This window comes from Hyperolius riggenbachi, chromosome 12 (genome assembly GCF_040937935.1).
Source record: "Hyperolius riggenbachi isolate aHypRig1 chromosome 12, aHypRig1.pri, whole genome shotgun sequence".
In the NCBI taxonomy this organism is placed as follows: Eukaryota; Metazoa; Chordata; class Amphibia; order Anura; family Hyperoliidae; genus Hyperolius; species Hyperolius riggenbachi.
In genome coordinates this window covers 86,648,725-86,675,081 of record NC_090657.1, presented here as the reverse complement: position 1 = coordinate 86,675,081, position 26,357 = coordinate 86,648,725, and the positions used below count along the sequence as shown (strand labels likewise).

The following is a 26,357-nucleotide window of genomic DNA, read 5'->3' as shown; positions in this document are numbered from 1 at the left end:
ATTCTACAGTTACAGAGTAAAGACAGAGTGAAAATACAGCTCTTTCCAGGCAGACCGCAAATACACAAGCTTTACATACAAATATATATATATGTTGTATATATCGTTTACTATATATTCTCCTTACTAAATATCAGCTCCAGGTTTCTGTACCACACCTGACAATATACAGACTCCTGAGAACCTCCCTTCTGAAAGGTGTGAAGCTGACAGGATGTTCAAGTGTCTCAAACATTCAAATATCTGGTCACATAATAAGTAAACTCATGACGTTCTATAGTAATGGTGCAAGTAGCAATAGTCAATAGGAAACCACAACAATGAAATGAAAATCATTCTTCATAGAACACACTAAACTGCTGGGATTAAAGACCGCCTGTCAGATTCTACTTATTGGCAGTAATAACTCAATTTCATGGGGTTACTTTGTTAATGTATTTCAGTACTTCCAACCCACAGGGCTTATAGCCGCTTATCACCATTTATTGGTGAGTGCTAATACATTCTCGATCAAACAGAAGTCACTGTTATGGTGGCCACACACCATACAATTTGTTGTATATCTGTTAAATTTAAAAATTGCAATACACTTTTCTGACCGATTGTAACATTTCAAAAAGATGACCAATGCACCACACACATATGTTCAATCTTTCCCCAATTATGATAATAATGATTGGAAACAGAATTGCTAGGGTGTGTATATATTAATTGACAATTTAACTCTCACCATCCAATCTTTACAAAAATTGAAGAAAATTGTCCAGGATTCCGGATCGATAAAAATTTGAAAAAAAAACTGGAAATCCGATCAGATTTTTTAGTTGAATGAAAAAAGAAAAGGGGGGGGGGGGGGGAGATCCGACCAAATTTATCGAATTTGCCGTGAAATTGGATCATTTTAGTGTATCGTGTATGGCCACCTTTAAAGAGTCACTTAAGGCAACCTAAAAAAATTTACTCACCTGGGCCTTCCACCAGCCCCCTGCAGCTGTCCGGTGCCCACACGGTCTCGCTAGGATCCCCCTGACCCCCGTCGGCAGCCACTTCTGTTTTCGGCGACAGGCCAGGGAACGCGGTGTAGAGACCGCTATTGCGGCCCGGAACGCGAAGAATTACTCGCGTTCCCAGGCCTGTCACCGAAAACGGAAGTGGCTGCCGGCGGGGCCAGGAGCATACGAGCGAGACCGTGTGAGCACCGGACAGATGCAGGGGGCTGGTGAAAGCCCCAGGTGAGTAAAACTAATTTTTTAGGTTGTCTTAAGTGTCCCTTTAAGTGATAGGTAGTTGTTCTGGAAAATGGCATGCTTTTCTCTAAAACCAGCCTCTATTCTGGAGGGAGTAGATGCTAATCCTAGGGCTACAAGGTCATTTTAAATCTTTGAGACTTGTGGGGAAAAAAAATCCCAAAAGATGAATTATTGGTAGACTGGATGTATGGGATTAATGTCCTGGAGGAAAACCTAGCATAGGAGAACTCTGCGTAAATATTCAGTGATCACTAGTGATGAGCACAAATTTCACATAATCATAATTTTGCATTGTAATTCACAATCAAGATGCAAAATATTCATGCAACATTTTGGGAAAATTCATAATTTTGCATGTAAACGTAATCCATACGTAATTTAGCGGAATTATGTGACATTTCGTGCCGACTTGTGCGGTTAATAGCAAAGCCGCCATAAATGCTATCATCTACAACAGGCATGGGCAAACTTGGCCCTCCAGCTGTTAAGGAACTACAAGTCCCACAATGCATTGCAGGAATCTTACAGCCACAGTCATGACACAAAGGCAAATGCATTGTGGGACTTGTAGTTCCTTAACAGCTGGAGGGCCAAGTTTGCCCATGCCTGATCTACAAAATTGCTACATACGGGGAATAATGGGAACACGGCAACTTTTAAAAAAAAAAAAAAAAAAAAAAAGAGAACATGTAGTTTTTGAGAATAATGGATTTTGTAAAATGCAAAAGGAAAAAGGTTTTTTAAAAAGTCTTTTTGAAAAATGATTTTTATGACCTGTTCCCAATATTCCCCTTAACATACATAGCAATTTTGGTGATGACAGGATATATGGGGGGGGTTTGCTGTTAACCACTAAACTCAGTACACAATTATGCAAAACAAAATTGTGCGGAATTTCACAAAATTACGGATGGATTACGCAAAATCAACTGCATGTCCAAACCGTAATTAGGAATGGCCATAATAACAAAAAATGATGCAAAATTCAGCGTAATCGTAATTATCAGATTACGATCACCACTAGTGATCACTTCTCTCCATAACCTTGAGAGGAAGATAAGGGGGGAGGGCCCATTTTCAGTGTTCTCCCCAGGCTCTTTTGGTCGGGTGCTCCACCCAGCTTTTTTTGGTGAGCACCCGGCTGTCATCAGCTCACCACCTCCTATGCTGTAAGCAGAGTTGTGCACAGAAGCTCCGGCCCTGCATGCTTTCATCACTTTCCACCGGCTACTTTTTCATGGCACCCGGCTGAAAAAAAAATTTGGGGAGGACACTGCAGTTCCTTTACCGAGTTTCATACAAATTGGGTCATCCAGAAGGGGGAGCACACTTAAAATATCCATACTCCTACACAGGCGGAAACAGTGGGAGGGGCCATGGATATAAAAATTACTTTTATTTGTCAAGTATGCGGGTTTTTTACTGCCTTGTGGTGATTTGCCTATAAACGTCCTGCTTTCTTGCCAACAAAAAGTACACTTTAAAGCCCTAGTTTTCTCTCATTTTCTATAATTGCATTTCATGAAAGTGAATCTATAAAAAAGTGCAATAAGATATTAAATTGTAAACCTGCAGCTACTATAGATCACAAGCGCCAGATCCTAACTGTAAACATCAGTTAAACTTTCACAGCACTGAGATGAACAATATAACAGCGTACACTAAAATAGGTTAAAAGCAGGTTAAAAGGGAGGAAGTGGTGGACTCGCCTCCATGAAGTCAGACTTGATAGGTCTAATATCAAAACACAGCTTTTATTTTCATTAAAATAACTCCAAATTGTGACACGCCTCCTTAAGAGGCGCCAAGTTTGGACGGACTTGAATACAGAAACTCCATTCAATTTGCCTGAGGAAGCAGGTTGCCTGTGAAACGTGTCACAATTTGGAGGTTTTTATGAAAATGAAAGCTGTGTTTTGGTATTCGTCCAATTAAAGTGGACCCAAACTAAAAATACAAGATTTAAGAAATGAAATCTATTTTCTAACTTATAATAATAAATAGTAGCCTTTTTTCAGCTGCATGACGACAAATATAAAATATTTTACATTTATTGGAGGAATCCCTCCCTTCATTTTATAGTGCCGGGACAGAATCCGGCAGACTGGTGGAAAAGATAAAAAAATAAAATTAAAAAAAAACCACAGGCTGCTACTGATGTCACAGGGGAGGTGATCTCAGCTTGTGTGAGATTTTAACATAGACGACGCTACCGTGAGGGAGGGTAGCTGATGACATACACACCCATTATCTAAAACCTCCTACTAAGCTCAGAAGTAATGGCTGCCACATGTATAACTCTAGTTATGAAAAGAGAAGGGTGAAAAGCATGCACTGAAATGCTCATAATTTTGAATGAGTGTTTATTTATCTTTGTATGTGTCGGACTGGTGCAACTAAATATTTTGAATTTAAAAAAAATGTTTGGTTTGGGTCTGCTTTAAGTCTGACTTCCTGGAGGAGTCCACCACTACCTCCCTTTTAGCCTGGTTTTAACCTATTTTACTCTATGCTGAGGCCTCTGTTATATCTCAATCCTTAAAAGCCACACTGGGTGAAGGGGCATCATCCCCATTTTCTACACTACAGAGAGCGACTTTTCACCCTGAGTGGGGACAGGTCTAATCTCTCCACCTGCCTTCCAAGTGGTTGCCTTGGAGGTAACCCACCTTTGTGAGTATTTTCATCACAAAATTACACTCTAATTACCCTATGTATAATTTACTACACCATATTGGGCTCTCGTGTCCCTTGTCAATTTTTCTCCACAGCACCACAGGCCTACATAGTGCATAACAGCCTATCCATTTACGGTTTCCTCCCTTTTTCTTACCTGTGGTGGAGTGTGTCACTGTGACATCATGAGACCTGGCCAACTGCTGAAAAGAGAGAAGCATGCAAGAAGGATGCTGGCTGTCAGCGGTTAGGATCTCGCTACCTGTGATCTGCTGTAATTCAAATATTAGCTTTTTATATTGGAAAAAGCAAAGCCTTTTTGCAAGAGAGTTTTAAATGTACTCTACTTAAATAAATGTATTCCTATGAAATGCAATTTTAAAAAACAAAGGTGAACCAAAATGGCAGAATTACTGGCCTTAATAACGGTTTATAAAACAAAGTTTAACCCACTTAAAGCTGCTAGAAACTGCTCTCTTTTTGGTTGCAATTGACAGCTACATATAAATGCTACCATCACTACATTACTAAAATGATGTTTGTGCAAACAGTCTAAAAATAAAAAATGGTTGTATTTGTACAGAAAAAGGTAGCCTGCTGTGCATGTGCTATGTCAGCGTATTGCAGAGGGAGGCACAGGCTATTTTCTAGGTTACAGTGGTTCTACATACTCCGTATGCTACGTCGTCATTCCTGGATGCATGTATTAGACACGAGGGACTGAAACAGAAAGGAAGTCAAAGTTCCCTACAGGTTAGGACAGCGGTACACAGATACATACCCAGTGCCCATGTCCCTCTGCAGTGATCTCCGAACAGCCACAGCAGGAGGAGGAGGAAATGTTGGGTCAAGGTCACACTGTTATTAGAGTTCACTGAGCCTTGAATGGCACCATCGGCAAGGCAACTTTCTCACTGGAGTGTGAAGAATTATAGCAGATTTGCCATAGAGTACCAAAAGTGCAGTAGCATTTCTGATTAGAGTAACAGTAGCGTATACATGACCTATTCCACTCCCTGCTTGCACTGCAACAGTCCACAGCAGAGAGGCACATGTGCTTTGTGACCACCCATGCCCTTAAAGGCCAACTAAACCCCAAAACTGAACAAGGCAGAATATATAAGCAACTATGCTGTTCTGAGTAAATCATAAGTATTACCTTTGGAAATGTATTTTTCCATGTTCGGGAAACCCTTGTGGCGTTTGTCTGTGGATTCTACTATACTGCAGGAATCCTGTGAAATGCTCTTGGACCTATTGTTCTTCCTTTTTGGCGCGTCACATGTTCACAACAGAAGGCCTCGCCCAGCTGCTGAATCCAGATAGGAGAGGAAGTAAGCTGTACTAAAAGTTGGCCCATGAAACATCTTATTTGCCCAACATTTTGCTTCTGTGTGTGGTTCATAATCGCCTGTTATTTGAAATTGCCTTCTTCAGTTTTGGGTTTATTCCGGTATCAATATAGCCAGAGAAATGCAACACCATCTCACCCAAAGACAACTCATAACGATATCATCTCAACAAAGTCCTATTTCTTAAAACTGAACTACAGGCAAAAAAACAGGTGACCCTCTAATCCTGCTAGGCATTCAGTAAAAAAAAGGATCTGATGCGTTACGTATACAGCCATTAGAAGTGCCTTTATTTATTGCAGCTGAACAGGGCTTTACATTCAGCTGATTTCAGGGAGGGGCAGCAATGGGAACCAGTAAGGCTTGGGTGCTTTACAAAGTGAAGTCAGCCTAAAATTGAGATCTAGGGGGAAAAAACAGGTTTCATGTTTGGGATGGCAAAGGCAAGAGCTAAAGCATTGGTCAGGATTTTATTGTGGTCTGTATCCCTGTAGAGATCCCCCTCCCTTCCCAGTGCTAATTACTGAGACAAGATTATGATGAACTTTCTCAATTGGAGAGTCTAATTCTTTTCAACTCTACTAAAAAGGTTTTATATTTCCATCTGTGTCCCCATAGGTGATCGGCCATGTCACTTATTCTCAAAAACACCAGTGATTGGAAAGGGAAGAGAAAGAAAAAAATAGTGGACAAAAGAGGGAAAATGTCTACCTTGAACTGCAGTGGATAGTGAGATCACCGAGTTTTGCCTCTTAAACAGAAGATATTGGCATTCGATCTCTGCATGTGTAAACACTTATGAGAGGCAGATGCAATCACTTGAAACCCAGAAACATAACCACTGGATTATATAGCAAACCTATGGAATGATTTTTATATTCTCCTTGCTGTCATGAGGTGGCTTACCGACATTCAAATACTTGCACAATCTGGGCCCTGGATGCCTGGAGGACTTGTTTCAACTGCATCACACCCACCACAATCTTAGATCAAAAGGCTCTAAACTTGGTCACCTGAAGAGTCCACCTCAAAACCTTTGGAGACAGAGCCTTCGGTCATGCTGCCCCTAGACTATGGAACTCCCTGCCACACCCAATCAGAACATCTCCATCCCTGGAAGCATTTAAGTCCAACCTGAAAAGCTACCCGTTTAGTCTGGCATTTATGAAGACCTGACTATTTCCTCTGTAACACAGTCCAGCCTGCAACCCTGTATTGATCTGAGACATAGCCATGTGCTTTGAGTGCTATGGGAGAAAAACGCTTTGCAAATGTTATTGTATTGAATTATAGCGTTCATTTTTGACCATTGGCAAGTGGATTTGGAAAGGCGTTCTATTTTGAAACATTCTAATTGTACTTCTCCAAGTGCTTTATCAATGTGGAGGGGAGAAGGAGGCTTTTTTTTTAGTACTACTACAAAAAAAATGCTTAAGGCTCCTTAATTTAGCAGGCTTGGGGTGTTGTGTTAAAATTATCTGAACACAGGACTGCCTGGGAAGAAGCAATCTTCTAAAAGGAAGCAGCTTAGAGTGCAACTATGTGCCTGCAGTGCAGCTTTAAGGAAAATGTCAGCATAAACACATCTCTGGATCAGGGTGAGACAAGCATAGTGAAGTGTACTGCATTTAGGTCCACGTCCTGAGCCCCAGACATTTAGTTGCAGCTTTAGGGTTAGAGGTCACAGACCTTTGACTTCAGATGTCATTAGTTTGGTGCAGTAGGTCTGCTAGTTAATGCAGCTTGAAGTCTGTTTATCTAGGTGTACATAGACATTTACATTCAGTCTGAGCTCATGTTAATGCCAGCGAATACAATGTCGTGTACACTAGGCCTTAGGGTTTGTGCATGCCTTAGCTCCCTAGGTTACATTTTTCAGCTGGCGCCAGTGAAGGGAGACTTTACAGAGGTACTATACACTGTTGCAGCATTTCACACTGATCCAGAGACCTAGACAGTTCTAAGTTTATAAATTAAACTAAGTGTGAATACCCTGGTCATCATAGTCCATCTGGTTTAGCAGTGAAACCTGAACCTCCTGCGAGAGAAGAAGGTCCGCCTGGATAACTGAAGATAAATTATTATCTAGTGAACAAGCAAACAGCTTCATCACACAGCTAAAAACATGGAGCCATCAGCAGCACGGGCAACAGTGACAAGCCGCAATGCCTTCTGGGTCCTCTGCAGCACTGTGACCTGGTCGTGCTGCCCTCCTGGACAGCCAAGGCAAGTTTATTTGGATTGGGGTAGATTGGTCCTCCTTGCATTGGTATAGCTATTGTCCTGGTGTTGTCATGCTTGCCTCTTCTTGCTGCTGTTCTCACTTATCCTGCGTACCCCATGAAATGTAGTCTGGACGGGTGGCAGCGTGATACTCGTCTATCAGCTGCTGAACTATCTCTCTCGAGTTATCCAGCTCATCAAAGTTGTCCTTGAACATGTCCTCCTTGCGGAACTGCTCCAGGAAAGCCTCCCTCTTGCGCAGCTTGTCGTACTGCCGGCATGTCCTCTCAAAGAGCTGTCAGGAAGAGAGATGATGGTAGGTCAACATACACTTCTAACTGGGAGAAACATACAGGAAACCAATAACAAATGCTTGTTTAAAGCTCTGAGCTCTTCCACTTTTTCTGAAGCATCAAGCTAACAGTGAGAGGTGGCTTCAAATAAGGTTTTACTGCAGGGGAGATCAAAGGGTCATTAGCTCTGCTCGATTTCATAGTTTAAAATACAGAGTGTTTGTAAATTGCAAATATTTATGTTATTATTTTCTTTACTACTAATGTTCTATTAATTATCCGTACTACACATACAATTCATTATAACATAAGTTTTTTTTCCCCATGTCATTGTCACTTTAAAGGGAACCTAAACTGAGAAGGATATGGATTTTTCCTTTTAAAATAATACCAGTTGCCTGACATTCCTGCTGATCCTGTGTCTCTAATACTTTCAGCCACAGCCCCTCAACAAGCATGCAGATCAGGTGCTCTGACTGCAGTCAGATTAGATTAGCTGCATGCTTGTTTTAGGTATGTGATTCAGCCACTACTGCAGCTAATGAGATCAACGGGGCTGCCAGGCAACTGGTATTGTTTAAAAGGAAACATCCATATCCCTCTCAGTTTAGGTTGCCTTTAAGGCCTTTCCCGCCCACTGACCACATTCAGATCTGAAGTTCAGATCACGCAGGATTCGCCCTTGCTTTGCTGATTGTGAGGTCTTACAACTATCATTAAAATCACAGTGCCCATTTCCCACTGATGCAATCCAATTTTTCCGCAAGTGGAAATGTAGTATAAAAAAACTGCATATCAAATGCAGAGCTAAGCAATGTTCTTGCAATTTAACCGTTTATTTTTTTCTAGAACCATCAAAAAGAAAAAAAAAAAAAAAAAACACAAGCAGAGCAAATGTGAATGAATGCATGAAAATGGTGCAAAAAAAAAAAAAAAAAAATCACAAGGCCCTGCCTATACTCTATCCCCTATGCCAGGGGTGCCCACACTTTTTCGGCTTGCGAGCTACTTTAAAATTTGCCGAGTCCAGGAGATCTACCAACGTTTTAAATGCTAAGCCCTGCAGGTTGCCCGCCGCCGCCGCCCCCAGCCATGACGTAGCGACCACGCCGCCTCTCCTCCCCTGCATCCTTATTGGCCAGCAGTTAAACATGATGAGCTGCTGGCCGCAACATTTAACGAGACGCAGCCGAGAGGCCGCGATCTACCGAGAAGGCGGTCGCGATCTACCGGTAGATCGCGATCAACCTATTGGGCAGCCCTGCCCTATGCTATCAAGGCATTATGTATTGACCTGAGGAAGCGGGCCATGACCCGTGAAACACGTTGTCAGATTGCTTTTGCATAAAAACATTTTTCCAGTTGAACTGCTGCCTACATCTTCTGGAGAGGTAAGCAATGACCTCTCTTATTATTTATACTTGAAAACGCTAAAATAGAACACACATTGGGCGCCTCCATCCTACCCATTACCAATCAGACCTCCTTTGGGAGGTAATAGCTTTGCAGTTTTTCTGGAAAGTCTATCTTGCTACAGAAAAGCGACCATCCAGTATCCAGCAAGACCGTTAATTCTCTGCAGGCCTATACGGTGGTTGCAGGAACTGCAACCCAGCTTTGTGAGTATATATTTGTACATGTTTATCCTCCCTATACCTGACGATACTGCACCATTGGGCTCCCGGTCTCTCCCTACTTCTCAACTAGGTACTCAGAAGAAACCCCCCTATACTATACTGCTTGGTGTAAACGTGTACATTTGCAATTTTTAGCAGAAAAGGGCCCTTTAGACACTGCCAAAAAGCTGATCTATCTACCTATTTATCATAGTGTCCAACCAGCTTACAGTATTCCTTCTGCAGGCAACAGGAAAGAATATTTACCAGAACTGCTTATACAGTATCTGCATTGCACCATGTAAACAGCTCCGGTAAGGAATGGCTTCTCAGCTATTTTACTCAATTTGTAAAATGACATTTCCAGGCTGTAGCAACCAGAAAAGGCTGTGGCTGCAATTTGTAAGCCAATAGCGCCACCTTGTGTCAGCATCTGATGGCCAAAAACTGGCACCAAATCCTTACAAAAGCACCATTTTGGAAACGTACTGAAACTTCAATAGCCACTAAAGGACTCCATGAACTTAAAGCGGACCTGAACGCAGAACTTTCTCTCTGCTCTAAAATACAAGCAACAGTATAATAACCGCTAAATAAAAACATTCCTTTGTTACAGCTGATAGAAATCCTGCAATAAATCTGCAATGTGTCTACTTCCTGCTTTCATGTAAGCAGACATAGGTTTAACATCCTAGGTTTGCAAATTAACTGCTTTGTGTGGCAAATGAGATTCCTGAGCGGACACAGCTGAGAGATCAAATTACAGTGGTGATTAGTCACAGAGGAGGAATTACAGGTTTAACTCTAAATTCACACAGGGTGGGTTTCTCTAGGTTTTCCTTCTGTGCTTTGCGTGAGTTCGGGTCCACATAAAGCTAGTTCAGGTAAGGGAGAAGGATATTTACTCTTTAGCAAGTGAAATTGCAATCAGAGTGCAATTTCTAACTAGGACACAATCTTCATGGGTTTGTGAAGGTTTCCTTTCATTTCTCAAGAGCATATTGGTAGGTAATCTGACCATAGGCTAAAGGAGGACTATGACTGTGCTAGGGGCAGTTTGGTGTAAACCACTAAGGTGAAGTCAGCATGTAGAGTCCTCCATTTACTTACTTGGTCTTCAGCAGAGAGTGCTCAGAGGTCCGTCTTGGCACATGTGTGCCACCTGGGTCATGCAGTAAGGAAGTAACAGGACAGGCAGGCGCCTCAGCATACGGTGGTTGCTGGATCTGCAACCCATCCTTGTGAGTACTATACACCCACATTTCTGTCTTACTGCATATGACCTAGAGATACGGTACCTTCTGGCTCCTGGTCTCTCTTTTTTTTTTTTTTTTTATAGGCACCAAGATTGCAAGCTTGGGAATTTAAGTGACTGAAATTCCAGTGGCACAGTGTATACTTAGCTTAGAGGAAGATGCAGGGAGGTGAATTTCACAGAAGGCATTCTCTGGACCACAACCATGGAGTATAATTAACACCTTTCCCATTTCCTACCACAATTTCAGCAGTCTGTGGTGAAGCTTGACTTCATGCAATGTTCTAATGGGCCAGATAGGCTCTTGATTTTTCAGAACCTCGGTCTAACCTACATATGCAAGTGAAGAGCAAAGAGAGGTAGCAAGTGAGGGTGACCGACAAGCCTGACAGCTGTTTCGTGCTAGATGAGCTTTGTCAGAGGCGAAAGTTTAGCCTCTGACGAAGCCCATCTAGCGCAAAACAGCTGTCGGCTTGTTGGTCACCCTCACTGCTTATGCCACTGTGTCTGCCCAGGTTGCAATAAAATGCTTTTTTGGTAAGCTGAACCTCACTACCTCTCTTTGCAACTCATGCCACTGATCACTATTTCAGACTACCTTAGGTTATCTTCACAGGCTCCCAGCTGCACCAAGCACTTCTTTACCATTGCATACCGAGAAAAAAAAAAGCATACACTAAAACAATCGTTACCCTTGACTTACCGATGAGATGTTGGTGTGATTGGCCATCATCAGTCCACTGACCCGATGTGCAGATGGGAGGTATGGAGATTTTCTTGAGAGGGCTACTTGTATACTGGCAGGACCCCACGGGATAAAATTGGCAAGCTTCCTTTCTCTGATTCGCTGTAGACTCTTGTGCACCTATCAGAAGAAACAATCCTTTGTAGGTATAAAAACGTTTTTAAGGCAAAGCATAGCTCTATGTGAATTTTAGCTTGGAAGCCATCACTGGATTTTAGCTTGGAAGCCATCACTGGATTTTAGCTTGGAAGCCATCACTGGATTTCTCCTAACAGAAGGTACATGTTTCCCCATAAGTCAGTGAGTCCTCTGTGTACGTCCTGCCATGTTGCCTCCATCTGTGGTTATCGGAACTCCAGGCAGACAGCAATGAAAAGATTCCCATGTATAAAAAGCTATTCCTATTACAATTACCTGCACAGCCATACTAGATAAGATTTGTGCATGATAAACATGTATGTTTGGGCATAGAGTAAAATTCCATACACATGCTAGATTTAAGGTGGCGCGAACAAGTGAGAAATGTCAAACTACAATTATCTGTCAAAAAGAAACGACAAGTTGTTTACATGATGCTCACATACACAGATAGTCCAGATTATTATCTTGTTTGAATACTGCATGCACATGTACAACTGACATTTCATACGCAAGTATGCTCTGGAACAAAGACGTTTGAACATTGTACACATCCGCCAACTGCATGGTATCTGCCCAATAGTCAACTGAATTGATCTGCCAGTTGGATGGGGCAGAATACAGGCTATTGGTCCCTAGTTGATTAAAGCACACCGGAAGTGAGCTATAGACCTTGAACAAGCATGCAGGTGCTTGTTTCAGGTGTGCGATTCAGGCATTGACTGTGCTGGCGCTGCTTGGGGTCCCGACCAGTCCTTTTATTACCGCAGCCATACAGAAGTTTCCCCCCGAACGATGCAATTACGAAAAAGTTTCGAACTGAAGCTGCACATTGAAAGAAAGCACTCGGTAGCAAGCACTTGCTTTGCTTGTGCTTGCATGGTTCAGAACTGCACCTGTGCAATGCTCGACTGCTTGGGGGAATTTCCTGGTTTTGGTATTTGACAGAGATCCCACTGAATACTTTGAGTACAGGGAACGGGGAGAAATCTAACTCAGGAACAGGTAATTTAACCCATCATGGGCTTCAGTTTTTTTTTTTTTTTGGGGGGGGGGGTCCTTGGTTCAGTACTGTAAAGATTAGGGAAGGAGGAGTAAACTATTGAACTAGCCTTGAGCCCCGGAACCATGTTATCACTATGATGTACACAATTTCTACTCATTGTCCATGTACTCACCTGAGTAGGATCAACTTCTCCCTGGATGATGTTTAGTATTGCGATGTAGCAGTGATTAGTCTGACGGTCTCGACCTGTGGACACCATCACATTCTTGGGCTGTAATAGCCTCCTCATAACATCCAGCACTGTGGTCTTTCGTACACTTGCAACCTACGTGTTAGTTACAAGGCAGACAACAAAACGATAATGAAAGATATATTTAATAACCACTACCATGCAAAGGACACAGCAAACATCGCATCTTAGCACAGCACACACTATATCTTAGGTTGTGGCAAAGAGATTCTCAAAAGATTCAAAGTAAAGGGGTTTGGTAACACTAATAATATGAAAAGTAAATGCACTACAACTCATTTTGACACGTTCTTTCAGGGCTGGTGCACACCAAAACCCGCTAGCAGATCCGCAAAATGCTAGCAGATTTTTAAACGCTTTTTTTTATTTTTATGAGGCGTTTTGCTAGCGTTTTGCGGATTGCTGCTGCGGTTTTCAGTATAGTAGATTTCATATATTGTTACAGTAAAGCTGTTACTGAACAGCTTCTGTAACAAAAACGCCTGCAAAACCGCTCTGAAGTGCCGTTTTTCAGAGCGGTTTGCGTTTTTCCTATACTTAACATTGAGGCAGAAACGCATCCGAAATCCAAAAAATGCCTCACCCAGGCATTTTTCGTTTCTGCAAATCGCCTGCCGCTCTGGTGTGCACCACCCCATTGAGATACATTGACCAAGCAGATCCGCAGCTGCAAGCGGATCTGAAAACGCCCAAAAAGCCGCTCGGTGTGCACCAGCCCTGAGAGCAGCAAAGATTTTCCTCAGTACATCTAATTTGTGCAGCTTCTTTCTAAATGACTAATGCTTTCTCATGTCAGTAGTGGTGAGAAAATGACCTACAGATCAAGTGATGAAATCCGGGGGTCCTTAAAGGAATACTGTAGGGGACCGGGGGAAAATGAGTTGAACTTACCCGAAGCTTCTAATGGTCCCCCGCAGACATCCTGTGCCCGCGCAACCACTCACCGATGCTCTGGCCCCACCTCCAGTTCACTTCTGGAATTTCAGACTTTAAAGTCTGAAAACCACTGCGCCTGCGTTGCCGTGTCCTCTCTCCCGCTGTTGTCATGAGGAGCGTACTGCGCAGGCCCAGTATGGTTTGTGCCTGCACAGTATGCTCCTGGTGACAATAGCGGGAGTGAGGACACGGCAACGCAGGAACAGTGGTTTTCAGCTAGTGTTCTCCCCAATGTGCAGCTGTAACTCAACTCCCCCGCCACCCTGAGGCAGAAAAAGTGTGTCTTACGACCAAAAATAAACACGGTATAAAGCTGGGCGTATACTAGTTAGGCTGTGTAAACAATGGACACCGTCTACCTAATGTTGGTCATTTACCACCTTCACACATTGCCCCTTATTGATTTCAGAAGAAATCTGACCCAACACCCTTGTCCTTGCTGCAGCCACAAGCTATGTACTGTTCACTGCAGAATATAGCTATGGAGTCTAGGCCTGAACGATTTTAGGAAAAAATTGAATTGAGCGATTTCTGTCTGAAATTGCGATTTCGATTCGATGCACTGTTTCCTTCCAATCAAGCTTTGTTCCCCCTCTTTGCCTAGTTGTTCCCTCCTCTGTCTCTCTTTTTGCCCCCTTTGCCTCTTTAAGCCTCCTCTGGGTCTCTCTCTTGCCCCCTTTGTGTCTCTGTGCCCGCTTTTTCTCTCTTTGTGTCTCTCTGTGCCTCCTCTGTCCCCCAAGCTGCATCAGTTCTTGACATAGCTTCTAATGCACAAAATACTTCACAAAATACTTCCTGTATGTCATGTGACATACAGGAACCCGGAGTTTTGCCAAGCACACTTCTTCAAACTTCCCCCATGTGAAAATGACGTGATTGCGATAATTGCCGCTTTGACGATTCCGAAATTGTGATCTTGGTGATCACGTTTTCGATTTAAATTCGATTTATCTTTCAGAGCCTAATGGAGTATCTCTCCTGCTGCTCCTGTGCGCAGTCCCTCTAGTGCTACTGGAGTGGGTGTGGCTTGTTTACACTCAACCTCTTAGTGTTTGGCCTCGTTCACACTAGGGACGTTGCTGTGCGCTTTTCACAAAGCATTGGGCTGTGCGCTTTGCTAGGGACAGCTTTGTCCATCGATACTAATATACCACCTTGTCATCTATGCGCTTTGTTACTGTCCTTTTGAGAAACATGGTGTTGCATGCATTTCTGTGCGGTGCGCTGTGAAGCGCAAGCAATGCAAGAGTATGGGTGCGTATAAAAGCGCATAGCAATGCGCTTTGGAGATGCGTTTTTTTAACCCTAATTAAAAAAAATTTCAAATGAAAAATCTTTATTGAACAAATAAACAAAGAACGCGTTTAAGCTCATGTAAAATTCATGGGTCCACTTAAAAAAAGCGCACCACAATGCACTGAAAAGCATTCTTAAATGCGCATCAATGCATGCTTTTTTTTTTTTTTTTTTTTTTTTATCATGCACTTAAATACATTTCTGAACGCACCCAGAGTGAATGAGGCCTTAGCCTATGGGCAGTACCGGGTGAAGGGTGATGCTGTACGAGGCCTTAGCCTATGGGCAGTACCGGATAAAGGGTGATGCTGTACTAGGCCTTAGCCTATGGGCAGTACCGGGTGAAGGTTGATGCTGTACGAGGCCTTAGCCTATGGGCAGTACTGGATAAAGGGTGATGCTGTACAAGGCCTTAGCCTATGAGCAGTACCGGGTGAAGGGTGATGCTGTACGAGGCCCTAGCCTATGGGCAGTACCGGGTAAAGGCTGATGTTGTACGAGCCCTTAGCCTATGGGCAGTATTGGGTAAAGGGTGATGTTGTACGAGGCCTTAGCCTATGGGCAGTACCGGGTAAAGGCCTTAGGGTGATGCTGTACGAGGCCTTAGCATATGGGCAGTACCGGGTAAATGCCTTAGGGTGATTATGTACGAGGCCTTAGCAAATGGGCAGTACCGGGTAAAGACCTTAGGGTGATGTCGTACGAGTCCTTAGCCTACGGGCAGTACCGGGTAAAGGGCGTTGTATAAGGCCTTAGCGTATGGGCAGTACCAGGTAGAGGGTGATGATGTACAAGGCCTTAGCCTATGGGCAGTACCAGGTAAAGGGCGAGGTCGTACGAGGCCTTAGCCTATTGGCAGTACCAGGTAAAGGGTGAGATTGTACGAGGCCTTAGCCTATGGGCAGTACCAGGTAAAGGGTGAGATTGTACGAGACCTTAGCCTATGGGCAGTACCGGGTAAAGGGTGAGGTCGTACGAGGCCTTAGCCTATGGGCAGTACCAGGTAAAGGGTGAGATTGTACGAGACCTTAGCCTATGGGCAGTACCGGGTAAAGGGTGAGGTCGTACGAGGCCTTAGCCTATGGGCAGTACCAGGTAAAGGGTGAGATTGTACGAGGCCTTAGCCTATGGGCAGTACCGGGTAAAGGGTGAGGATGTACGAGGCCTTAGCATATGGGCAGTACCAGGTAAAGGCCTTAGGGTGATTATGTACGAGGCATTAGCCTATGGGCAGTACCAGGTAAAGGGTGATGATGTACGAGGCCTTCGCCTATGGGCAGTACCGGGTAAAGGGCGATGTTGTACTGTAGTAGTGGCAATAAATTATGAGCCTCTCTGAAGGACAGTTAGCAAAATAAATTGGTTAAAGTACTCTGCAAAGTGCTGGGAAATTAGAGGACTTATATAAATGCATAATAATGTCCTGTAAATGAATAGAAAATATGAATCATACATGGAATTTCATATAAGCTACCGAATATAATAGGAAGATAGCGAGTGGCTGGACAGAACATGCTGAGAAATTAGAGACTCTACAAGGTCAGTCTAACAGGCAGAGATCAATAGTCACACACATACAGTACCCGCTTATAATCCATTAGGCTTTTAGATCTGCTTCTCTTAGGGATGTCCTTTGTGAATGCCAGGAGGAAATGATGGATTTAATGGCTTGGGGTTTTAGACACACATTTCCGAGGAGCATTAGCCACTGACAGTACAGATTACACATGACATCATCATCAAACCATCTCTGTAATGTGTATGTTGTCTAGGCAGGCTAGATTTCATCTATCAAAAACGCACAGAGAGGCTTCCTGTGGTATCCAAGTGACTACACTGTTTAACTATTGCAGGAAAGGCTAGATGAAGCTGTATGGTTGCTACAGCAATATAGACAGTTTCTAGACCATTTACTAAATGAAATTAATGACTGCTATCTTCTACACTGAGCAAACATGCGCTGCCAGGAATGAGCAATGCTGGCCGTCAGAGGCGGCCTTTGGGGGTGGCAAGTAGGGCGATCGCCCCAGGCCCCGCACATAAAGAGGGCCCCGCATTTCATGCCCGCCATTCCATGCTCATTTTGGTGGTGGTGAAGTAAAGGTCTACAGAAGTCTAGCTGTTTGTGTTCTGAGCAGTGTGTCATTTACAACTACTCAAATTTTCCTATTTTGTTTTACACACCTTATATTTTGCACCCCCCCCCCCCTTTTATTGCTTAGGTTTTTATCTTCGGCATGCTTTACTGTACTATGCCGTTTACATTTTTGTAATGAATTTCTGCACTGACATGGAGCTTGCCAAATGTCAGATTATGGTAACGTGCAAGAGCCTCAGCCTGAGGGCCCCAGGGGCATTTAGGTCAGTCAAGCATGGACTGGAGCTAGAGGGGGCTCAGGCTGGAGCTTCCAGACTGGCTGGGGATTGGTGCTAGCTTTCATGGGGAGCTAGGGATAGGTAGAGGCTGGCTGGGGAGCTAGGGATAGGTACAGTTTGATTACATTACGTATTGTAATTGTTTGTATTGGTTGGCTTAGGGGCCTTTAACAAGTTTTTAAACAATAATAAGGCATACTGCTTTAGAGGTGGACAAGCCCGTGACTGTGGTGGTACGGTACATGGCCTTCACTTATGCCTCTAGGCCCTGCATATGACACTCGCCCCAGGCCCCGCGTACTGTAAGGCCGGCTCTGCTGGCCGTAGGCTGGTTTATCCCATCAAAGGCAGGCTAACCGCAGACACTGCACAGCTAACATACAACCAACCAAGCCACAGACCTAAAGGTGGCCATACATCAGAAGATTATGGGCAGATTAGACCAAGAGACAAATTTATCTCTAATCGAATGTGATTAGAGATAAATGTGTCTCCTGGTCGAATCTGCCCATACACTACAGGCCGATTCCTGTCTGATTTCAGCATGAAATCATCAGGGAATCGGCTGTACCCGCCGCGTCCGTCCCGCCGCTGCCCCCAAAATGTATAAATGTATGTAGTGTAGTGAATTTAAACATTACCTGCCCTGTAGCAGCTTCTGCACGGTGTCTGTACATCTCGCCGGGTAACAGCCGCATACACGCTGGCGACGCATAGCGTCTGACGTCAGATGCGATGCGCCGCCGGCGTGTATGCGGAACCCAGCGAGATGGATGGAAACCGCGTGGAGGCTGACACCGGACAGGTTACATATAAATGCACACACCACATACATTTATACATTGCAGCGGTGGGGGGGTTCGTCGTCTCGTCACTCGTTCGCAAATCAGCCACGGTACAGCCGCGCACCCAACTTCAGCCCGACATCTTGCAGCATGCACGATCGCCCGTGCGGCCAATTTTCGTCACGGAATTGGTCTGTCTCTTGGTTGGGCATGCACTTGGCAGCACCAATTTCCATCCAACTTGATTCTAATCAAATTGGATGGTCGATTGGTTGATGCATGGCCGCCTTAAAACTTAAAAGCTAATGAGAATCATATATAATATATATATATATATATATATATATATATATATATATATATATATATATATATATATATATATATATATATATATATATATATATATATATATATATATATATATATATATATATATATACACATACCAGATACTCACCTAAGGAGACAGAAGGCTCTGGGTCATATAGAGCCTTCCCTCTCCTCTCCCGTTGCACTTGTTGCAGCAGCAGCTCCTCGGATTGAATATCCCGTCACAGGGGCCTTTGGAAGTCTTCGGGAGCCGAGTCCTCCCGAAAACAGGCAGCTCCATACTGCTCACATGCGAGAGAGGGTGCCCGCGCGTGCGCAGTATGGAGCTACCCGTATTTGGGAGCATTTGGGCAGTCGAAGACTTCCGAAGCCCACTTCGCGGTAGAGAGAGAGCAGTATCTGATCAAAATGGTTGAATACTGGTATCGGGGTGCCATCACTGGAACGGGAAGGCTCTATAGGACCCAGAGCCTTCCCTCTCCTTAGGCAAGTATCTGGCCTTTTTTCTTTTAACAATTCCCATTCACTTTAAGTCCACAGATCTTAAAGTACCACTCCAGAGAAAATAAAATAAGCAGTTCAAATCTGACAGAACCATCAGGTTTTGGACTTGTCCATCCTCTCATGGGGGATTCTCAGGGTTTTCTTTATTTTCTAAAGCACCTCCTAAACGGTAGTTGCAAAGTCTAGCTGTCAAAATAGTGTGACTAGGGAGGCTGGCTAGTATCTTATTATTTTGACTGTTCATGCTATGTAGGTAGAAAAAATGTTTTGTAAAAATAATACCTACATAATTTTAGAGGATGATTGGTGTCAGGACACCTTCTGGGGAAAATGCATAGGAAACAAAAAACACGGGAGCCCAATAGTGTAATATGTTTAGTCAAAATTGTCAATGTAGAAGATAAGAATCTACTCACAAGAGTGGGTTGCAAGGGGACAACCGACCACAGGAAGCAGGTGGAGACAATTAACCCGACTCCACTCTGGGAGGTCACTAAGGACCTGGATGCGGTCGCTCTCCTTGGAAAAAAGAAGGGAGGCAGATGTCCACCGTGGTGTAAACCACATATGTTCTGCCTCCACCCCTCACACGGGTATCGTATGGGGGTTAGGGATGCACTAAATGGTTTAAAGAGGCGCCCTGGTGGTATATAAAAGCGTTTAAAAGCAGTTTAAAACCAAGAAAGGTTTGAGGTTGCTTACCTCAAGGACGACAAATCTTTGTAAGGACAAAAGATTTTATTGGTAGCAATACCTATACCAATAAAATCTTTTGTCCTTACAAAGATTTTTCGTCCTTGAGGTAAGCAACCTCAAACCTTTCTTGGTTTTAAACTGCTTTTAAACGCTTTTATATACCACCAGGGCGCCTTTTTAAACCATTTAGTACCTACATAAATTGTTTGCCTAACACAGTACAGAAACGTGGTTTTGCAACTGTTCATGCTGAAATTGATCAGGAATCAGCCTTGTGACACCGCATCCAACCAACTCACTGACTCGACTCGGTCTCCCCCCTAATGTCGTCCCCGCTGCCCAGTGCTCTGTCCGCAGTGTGTGCTTGCTTGTACTGGCTTCCGCTGTCCATACACGTGCACCACATGGTTGCCTAGTAACATGGGCACGTGTGTGAAGTCTGACGGCAAACACACACTCTTACTAGGCAACCACGTGGGGCGCACGAGTATGGACAACGGAGGGAGTCCGGAGCAAGCAGAGACAGGCAATGTATATCGTGAACTGGACAGCGGGGGAGAATGGATTGGGAATTAAACTGCGGTGTATGGGCAGTCGACAGATCTCGATCAGAGCGAGTTTGTCTTTTGATCAAATCTGCCCATCATCACTAGATGTATAGCTACCTTAACCCAAGTTTACTTAGCACAAGTTGTGCCATACAAATGTGCTTAGATCCACAATGCCCCTTATTATCTATGTAACCTGTTTGTAAAACAGTTATCTGCACAGCTGCCACCATTTATAACCCTTTGACAAAGCTGGCCAACAGCCAATGATTGCTGAAGTGGATCTCTTACCGATTGGTCAGTTGTCAGTGGAGTGTATCCTGTCATTAGGAAGTGAAGACGAGGAGTGGGGATGAGAGAGGCAATCAATCCAATCAAATCATTGTTCATATAGCCTGGGTATCGGAGGGTCGTTGTACTGGCAGACATGATGGTAGAAACCTGTAAAGCAAGGCAAGAATTCACAAGCCAGAAGTTCAGTGATCGATGAAAAGATGGATTATATAAACGTTCATTATAAGAAATAGCTGAGTACTTTGATCACAAGAACTTCTGCCTTCATCTTGGCAAACTTGGGTATCTTACAGAACAAAAATTTGCCATAGTGCATGGCTATCTATGTACAAGTCAAGGCATGTCTTCATAATGCGCGTATCACTGCTGTTGTGTTCTGCCAAGTACCTCTGAGAAAGGCTGCCATCCCAACTGCCAGTTTGGTAGTGGAACACCCATATCTAAGAGGACTGCGTAAGGGTCCTTTTACACTTAATCAGTTGCTCTCAGTTAAAATGGAAAGAAAACTGATTTTCAAAGTAAGTCCCATATTTTCCTATAGCACCTTTCACACTTAAAGTGAACCTTAAGTCAGGAAAAAAAAAATGAGTTTTACTCACCTGGGGCTTCTACGAGCCCCCTGCAGCAGTCCTGTGCCCTCGCAGCCACTCACTAATCCTCTGGTCCCGCTGCCAGCTAGTTTTATTTTTGCCAACAGGTCCGACAGGACTGGCCATGCGTAGCTTTTTCCGCATTCCCGACTGCAATTAGCGCTATTGCGGGCCGCAACGCGTACAGAAATACGGGTTGCCGCATATCTATGCATTCGTAATGCGGCCCGCAATAGTGCTAATTGCAGTCGGGAATGCGGAAAAAGCTACGCATGGCCAGTCCTGTCGGCAAAAATGAAACTAGCTGGCAGCGGAGGACCAGAGGATTAGTGAGTGGCTGTGAGGGCACAGGACTGCTGCAGGGGGCTGGTAGAAGCCCCGGGTGAGTATGAGTACTAATTTTTTTTTTCTGACTTAAGGTTCACTTTAACGCGTCTTAACTGAAATCTTCTTCCCAATGCACGGCTATGGAAAAACCGCGTACCAACGCGCACTAACACATACCAACTGATTAAGTGTAAAAGGGCCCTAAGGGTCAACCCACGGGGGAAAGACCAACAAGGTGGGTGAAGCAAGCACAAGATAAAGTCAAATTCAGCTGCTACAGACAGTGAATACAGATCAGACCTGGATACTTTTAAAGAGACACTGAAGCGAAAAAAAAATATATGATATAATGAATTGGTTGTATACTATGAATAATTACTAGGAGATTAGCAGCAAAGAAAATATTCACATATTTTTATTTTCAGGTATATAGTGTGTTTTCTAACATTGCACCATTCTATAATATGTGCAGATTACACAACACTCAGCATTCAAAAGGATTCTTTCAGAGCAGTCTGTGAAGTAATGAACTCTCCTCTAGCAGAGGAAACGTAAACAGTTCAATTACAGTTGAGATAATAAAAGTCAGATAACAGCCCTCTCCACTAAGGGCTGGTTCAGACGGGCGTTTTTGTGGCGTTTAACGCAGCGTTTCAGACGCAGCGTTTTTTGGGATCTACTGCCATCCCATGCAAGTGAATGGGATCGTTTAGAGCTGGCTTTTGCAGGCTTTCATGAAAGCCCAGCGTTGCGTCTAGTCTCAAAAGCAACATGCTGCTTTCAGAGGCAGCAAACGCGAGGAAACAATAGCAGAGACCAGAACTGCTAGCCTTGAACGCTTTTCAAAAGCTTTTAAAAGCTAGCTTTTAAGCGCTGGCGTTTAAACGCTGGCGTTTGAACGCAATGCCAAGCAAAAGCTCAGCAGACGCCCGTGTGAACCAGCCCTAAGTTAGTCGGAGAGTTTAATCGCTTTTTTGCATAGAGATAACAACTGGAGTTTCTCAACTCTTCCTGTACTGGAAACAATTAGACTGATGTATCCGATCTTAATGTTTTTTTTCTTAGCTGTACTACACATACAAATCATAATATCATCATTTTTTTTCCGCTTCAGTGTCTCTTTAAGGAAAATATACAAATTAGAGTTCCTGAACGAACAGTAATGGAGTCAGCTATCAATGACCAGTAGACCTCTTACTTATTGCAGTTAGGTGTCTGGAGGACACTTGAAGGAAATGAAGTGTCAGGAATAGGAAAGGCATAGCTGACTCCAGTATGCCAGGTGCATGGCTGCTATGACTATTTTCTGCCCCAACACAAAACACAATTAGGTGTGTGTGTGGGGTATGAGCTGACCGCAGGTGCAGCTCCGATGTCAGCAGAAGACCTGAGACAATGCCCATAACAGCAGGTGTAACAACACCCCTGGCCTCCCCTTTAGCAATTAGCAAGATGGATCACTGTCTCAGATGGCTCTTTGTATTTTTTTGTATTCTCTTATCACCTGGCTACTGAAAATGCTACAAATAAAATATGTCTAAAAAGCTACAGTAATCAAAGCTATTAAAATATTCCTATAACACTATAAATAAAAAAATAAATGACCCTTTTCCCTGAATATTAAAGTAGTAAACAAATAAGCGAAAGTTCCATAAAGCTAAGTACACAAGCTAGATTAAACTCAGCTATAGTGACTGATAAAGTCCCCCTTGGGTGAAAATCTAGCGAGAATCGAGCGTTTGCACGGGAAGTTCCTCAGATGTTGTCTAAAGATCCGGCGTGACTGATTTTGACTGCTCTATCACACTAGGAGCTGATCCTTGCGTTCTGACGGATCACTCCTAGGATGAAGTGTTTAGGATGGATAGAGAACTGAATTCTACTCGATGAACCACACCTTTCCAATTAATTCAAGTTGTTCCAAAAATGTGTGATGACCTCAGCCCTTGAGGACTGGGGTTGGACATCCCTGGCGTGTCAGTGGGGCGGGGAACAGGAGAAAATGGGAGGGTGACAGAAGGGAACGTCACCACAAGCCTGCCTCTTCCTGTCTTAACCACTTGAGGACCGCCCCCAGCCGATGGGCGGCGGCAAAGTCCGGGCCCAAACGACCGCAATACGCCCATCGGCGGGGGCGGCTGCGGGAGTGGCTATGCGGCGATCGCGTCATTTGTGACGCGATCAGCCGCCGGGGACTCGCTCCGCCCACCGCTCGTAGTAACCCGCCGGCCGTTCGGAAGCGCCGGCGGGTTACTAGCACCCGGATCGCCGCTGCACGTATGTATAATAGGCTTTGTAATGTATACAAAGCCTATTATACTGGCTGCCTCCTGCCCTGGTGGTCCCAGTGTCCGAGGGACCACCAGGGCAGGCTGCAGCCACCCTAGTCTGCACCCAAGCACACCGATTTCCCCCCCCCTACCCCCTGATCGCCCACAGCACCCCTCAGACCCCCCCCTGCCCACCCCCCAGACCACTGTTTGCACCCAGTCACCCCCCTAATCACCCATCAATCACTCCCTGTCACTATCTGTCAACGCTATTTTTTTTTACCCCCCCCCCCCTGCCCACTGCCCCTCCTGATCACCCCCCACCCCTCAGATTCTCCCCAGACCCCCCCCCCCCCCCACCGTGTACTGTATGCATCTATCCCCCCTGCTCACCTGTCAATCACCCGTCAATCACCCCCTGTCACTGCTACCCATCAATCAGCCCCTAACCTGCCCCTTGCGGGCAATCTGATCACCCACCCACACCAATAGATCGCCCGCAGATCGGACATCAGATCACCTCCCAAGTGCAGTGTATACATCTCTTCTCTCCTCTAAACACCCACTAATTACCCATCAATCACCCCCTATCACCACCTGTCACTGTTACCCATCAGATTAGGCCCTAATCTGCCCCTTGCGGGCACCCAATTACCCGCCCACACGCTCAGATTGCCCTCAGACCCCCCCTTATCAATTCGCCAGTGCAATATTTACATCTGTTATTCCCTGTAATAACCCACTGATCACCTGTCAATCACCTATCAATCACCCCCTGTCACTGCCACCCATCAATCACCCCCTGTCACTGCCACCCATCAATCAGCCCCTAACCTGCCCCTTGCGGGCAATCTGATCACCCACCCACATCAATAGATCGCCCGCAGATCCGACATCAGATCACCTCCCAAGTGCAGTGTTTACATCTCTTCTCTCCTCTAAACACCCACTAATTACCCATCAATCACCCCCTATCACCACCTGTCACGGTTACCCATCAGAATAGACCCTAATCTGCCCCTTGCGGGCACCCAATCACTCGCCCACACCTCAGAACGTCCTCAGACCCCAGCCCTGATCACCTCGCTAGTGCATTGCTTGCATCCATTTCCCCCCTCTAATCACACCTTGAGACACCCATCAATCACCTCCTGTCACCCCCTAGCACACCTACCCATCAGATCAGGCCCTAATTTGCCCTGTGTGGGCTCCTGATCACTCGGCCAAACCGTCAGATCCCACCTCAGACCCCCTTCCGATCACCTCCCCAGTGCATTCATTGCATCTATTTTCTCCTCTAACCACCCCCTGAGACACCCATCAATCACCTCCTGTCACCCCCCTAGCACTCCTATCCATCAGATCAGGCCCAATACAACCTGTCATCTAAAAGGCCACCCTGCTTATGACCGGTTCCACAAAATTTGCCCCCTCATAGACCACCTGTCATCAAAATTTGCAGATGCCTATACCCCTGAACAGTCATTTTGAGAAATTTGGTTTCCAGACTACTCACAGTTTTGGGCCCGTAAAATGCCAGGGCAGTATAGGAACCCCACAAGTGACCCCATTTTAGAAAGAAGACACCCCAAGGTATTCTGTTAGGTGTATGATGAGTTCATAGAAGATTTTATTTTTTGTCAAAAGTTAGCGGAAATTGGATTTTTATTGTTTTTTTTCACAAAGTGTCATTTTTCACTAACTCGTGACAAAAATTAAAATCTTCTATGAACTCACCATACCCCTAACGGAATACCTTGGGGTGTCTTCTTTCTAAAATGGGGTCACTTGTGGGGTTCCTATACTGCCCTGGCATTTTAGGGGCCCTAAACCGTGAGGAGTAGTCTAGAAAACAAATGCCTCAAAATGACCTGTGAATAGGACGTTGGGCCCCTTAGCGCACCTAGGCTGCAAAAAAGTGTCACACATGTGGTATCGCCATACTCAGGAGAAGTAGTATAATGTGTTTTGTGGTGTATTTTTACACATACCCATGCTGGGTGGGAGAAATCTCTCTGTAAATGGACAATTGTGTGTAAAAAAAAATCAAAAATGTGTCATTTACAGAGATATTTCTCCCACCCAGCATGGTTATATGTAAAAATACACCACAAAACACATTAAACTACTTCTTCTGAGTACGGCGATACCACATGTGTGACACTTTTTTGCAGCCTAACTGTGCTAAGGGGCCCAAAGTCCAATGAGTACCTTTAGGATTTCACAGGTCATTTTGAGACATTTGGGTTCAAGACTACTCCTCACGGTTTAGGGCCCCTAAAATGCCAGGACAGTATAGGAACCCCACAAATTACCCCATTTTAGAAAGAAGACACCCCAAGGTATTCCGTTAGGAGGATGGTGAGTTCATAGAAGATTTTATTTTTTGTCACAAGTTAGCGGAAAATGACACTTTGTGAAAAAAAACAATTAAAATCAATTTCCGCTAACTTGTGACAAAAAAAAAAAAATCTTCTATGAACTCACCATCCTCCTAACGGAATACCTTGGGGTGTCTTCTTTCTAAAATGGGGTAATTTGTGGGGTTCCTATACTGTCCTGGCATTTTAGGGGCCCTAAACCGTGAGGAGTAGTCTT

General features: G+C 44.4%; 1 protein-coding gene across 1 annotated transcript in view; it reads right to left on the bottom strand.

Moving 5' to 3' along the window:
• Positions 1–1,924: 1,924 nt before the first annotated feature.
• TUBG1 (tubulin gamma 1) overlaps positions 1,925–26,357 on the bottom strand; it is a 48,267-nt gene continuing 23,834 nt past the window's right edge. The window contains exons 8-11 of the mRNA XM_068263082.1: positions 20,570–20,719; positions 12,727–12,879; positions 11,369–11,530; positions 1,925–7,796 (exon numbers count right to left, since the gene is read on the bottom strand). Of these exons, the coding sequence (XP_068119183.1) occupies positions 7,599–7,796; positions 11,369–11,530; positions 12,727–12,879; positions 20,570–20,719 (663 nt within the window). The 3' untranslated portion in view covers positions 1,925–7,598. The remainder of the gene's footprint in view (positions 7,797–11,368; positions 11,531–12,726; positions 12,880–20,569; positions 20,720–26,357) is intronic.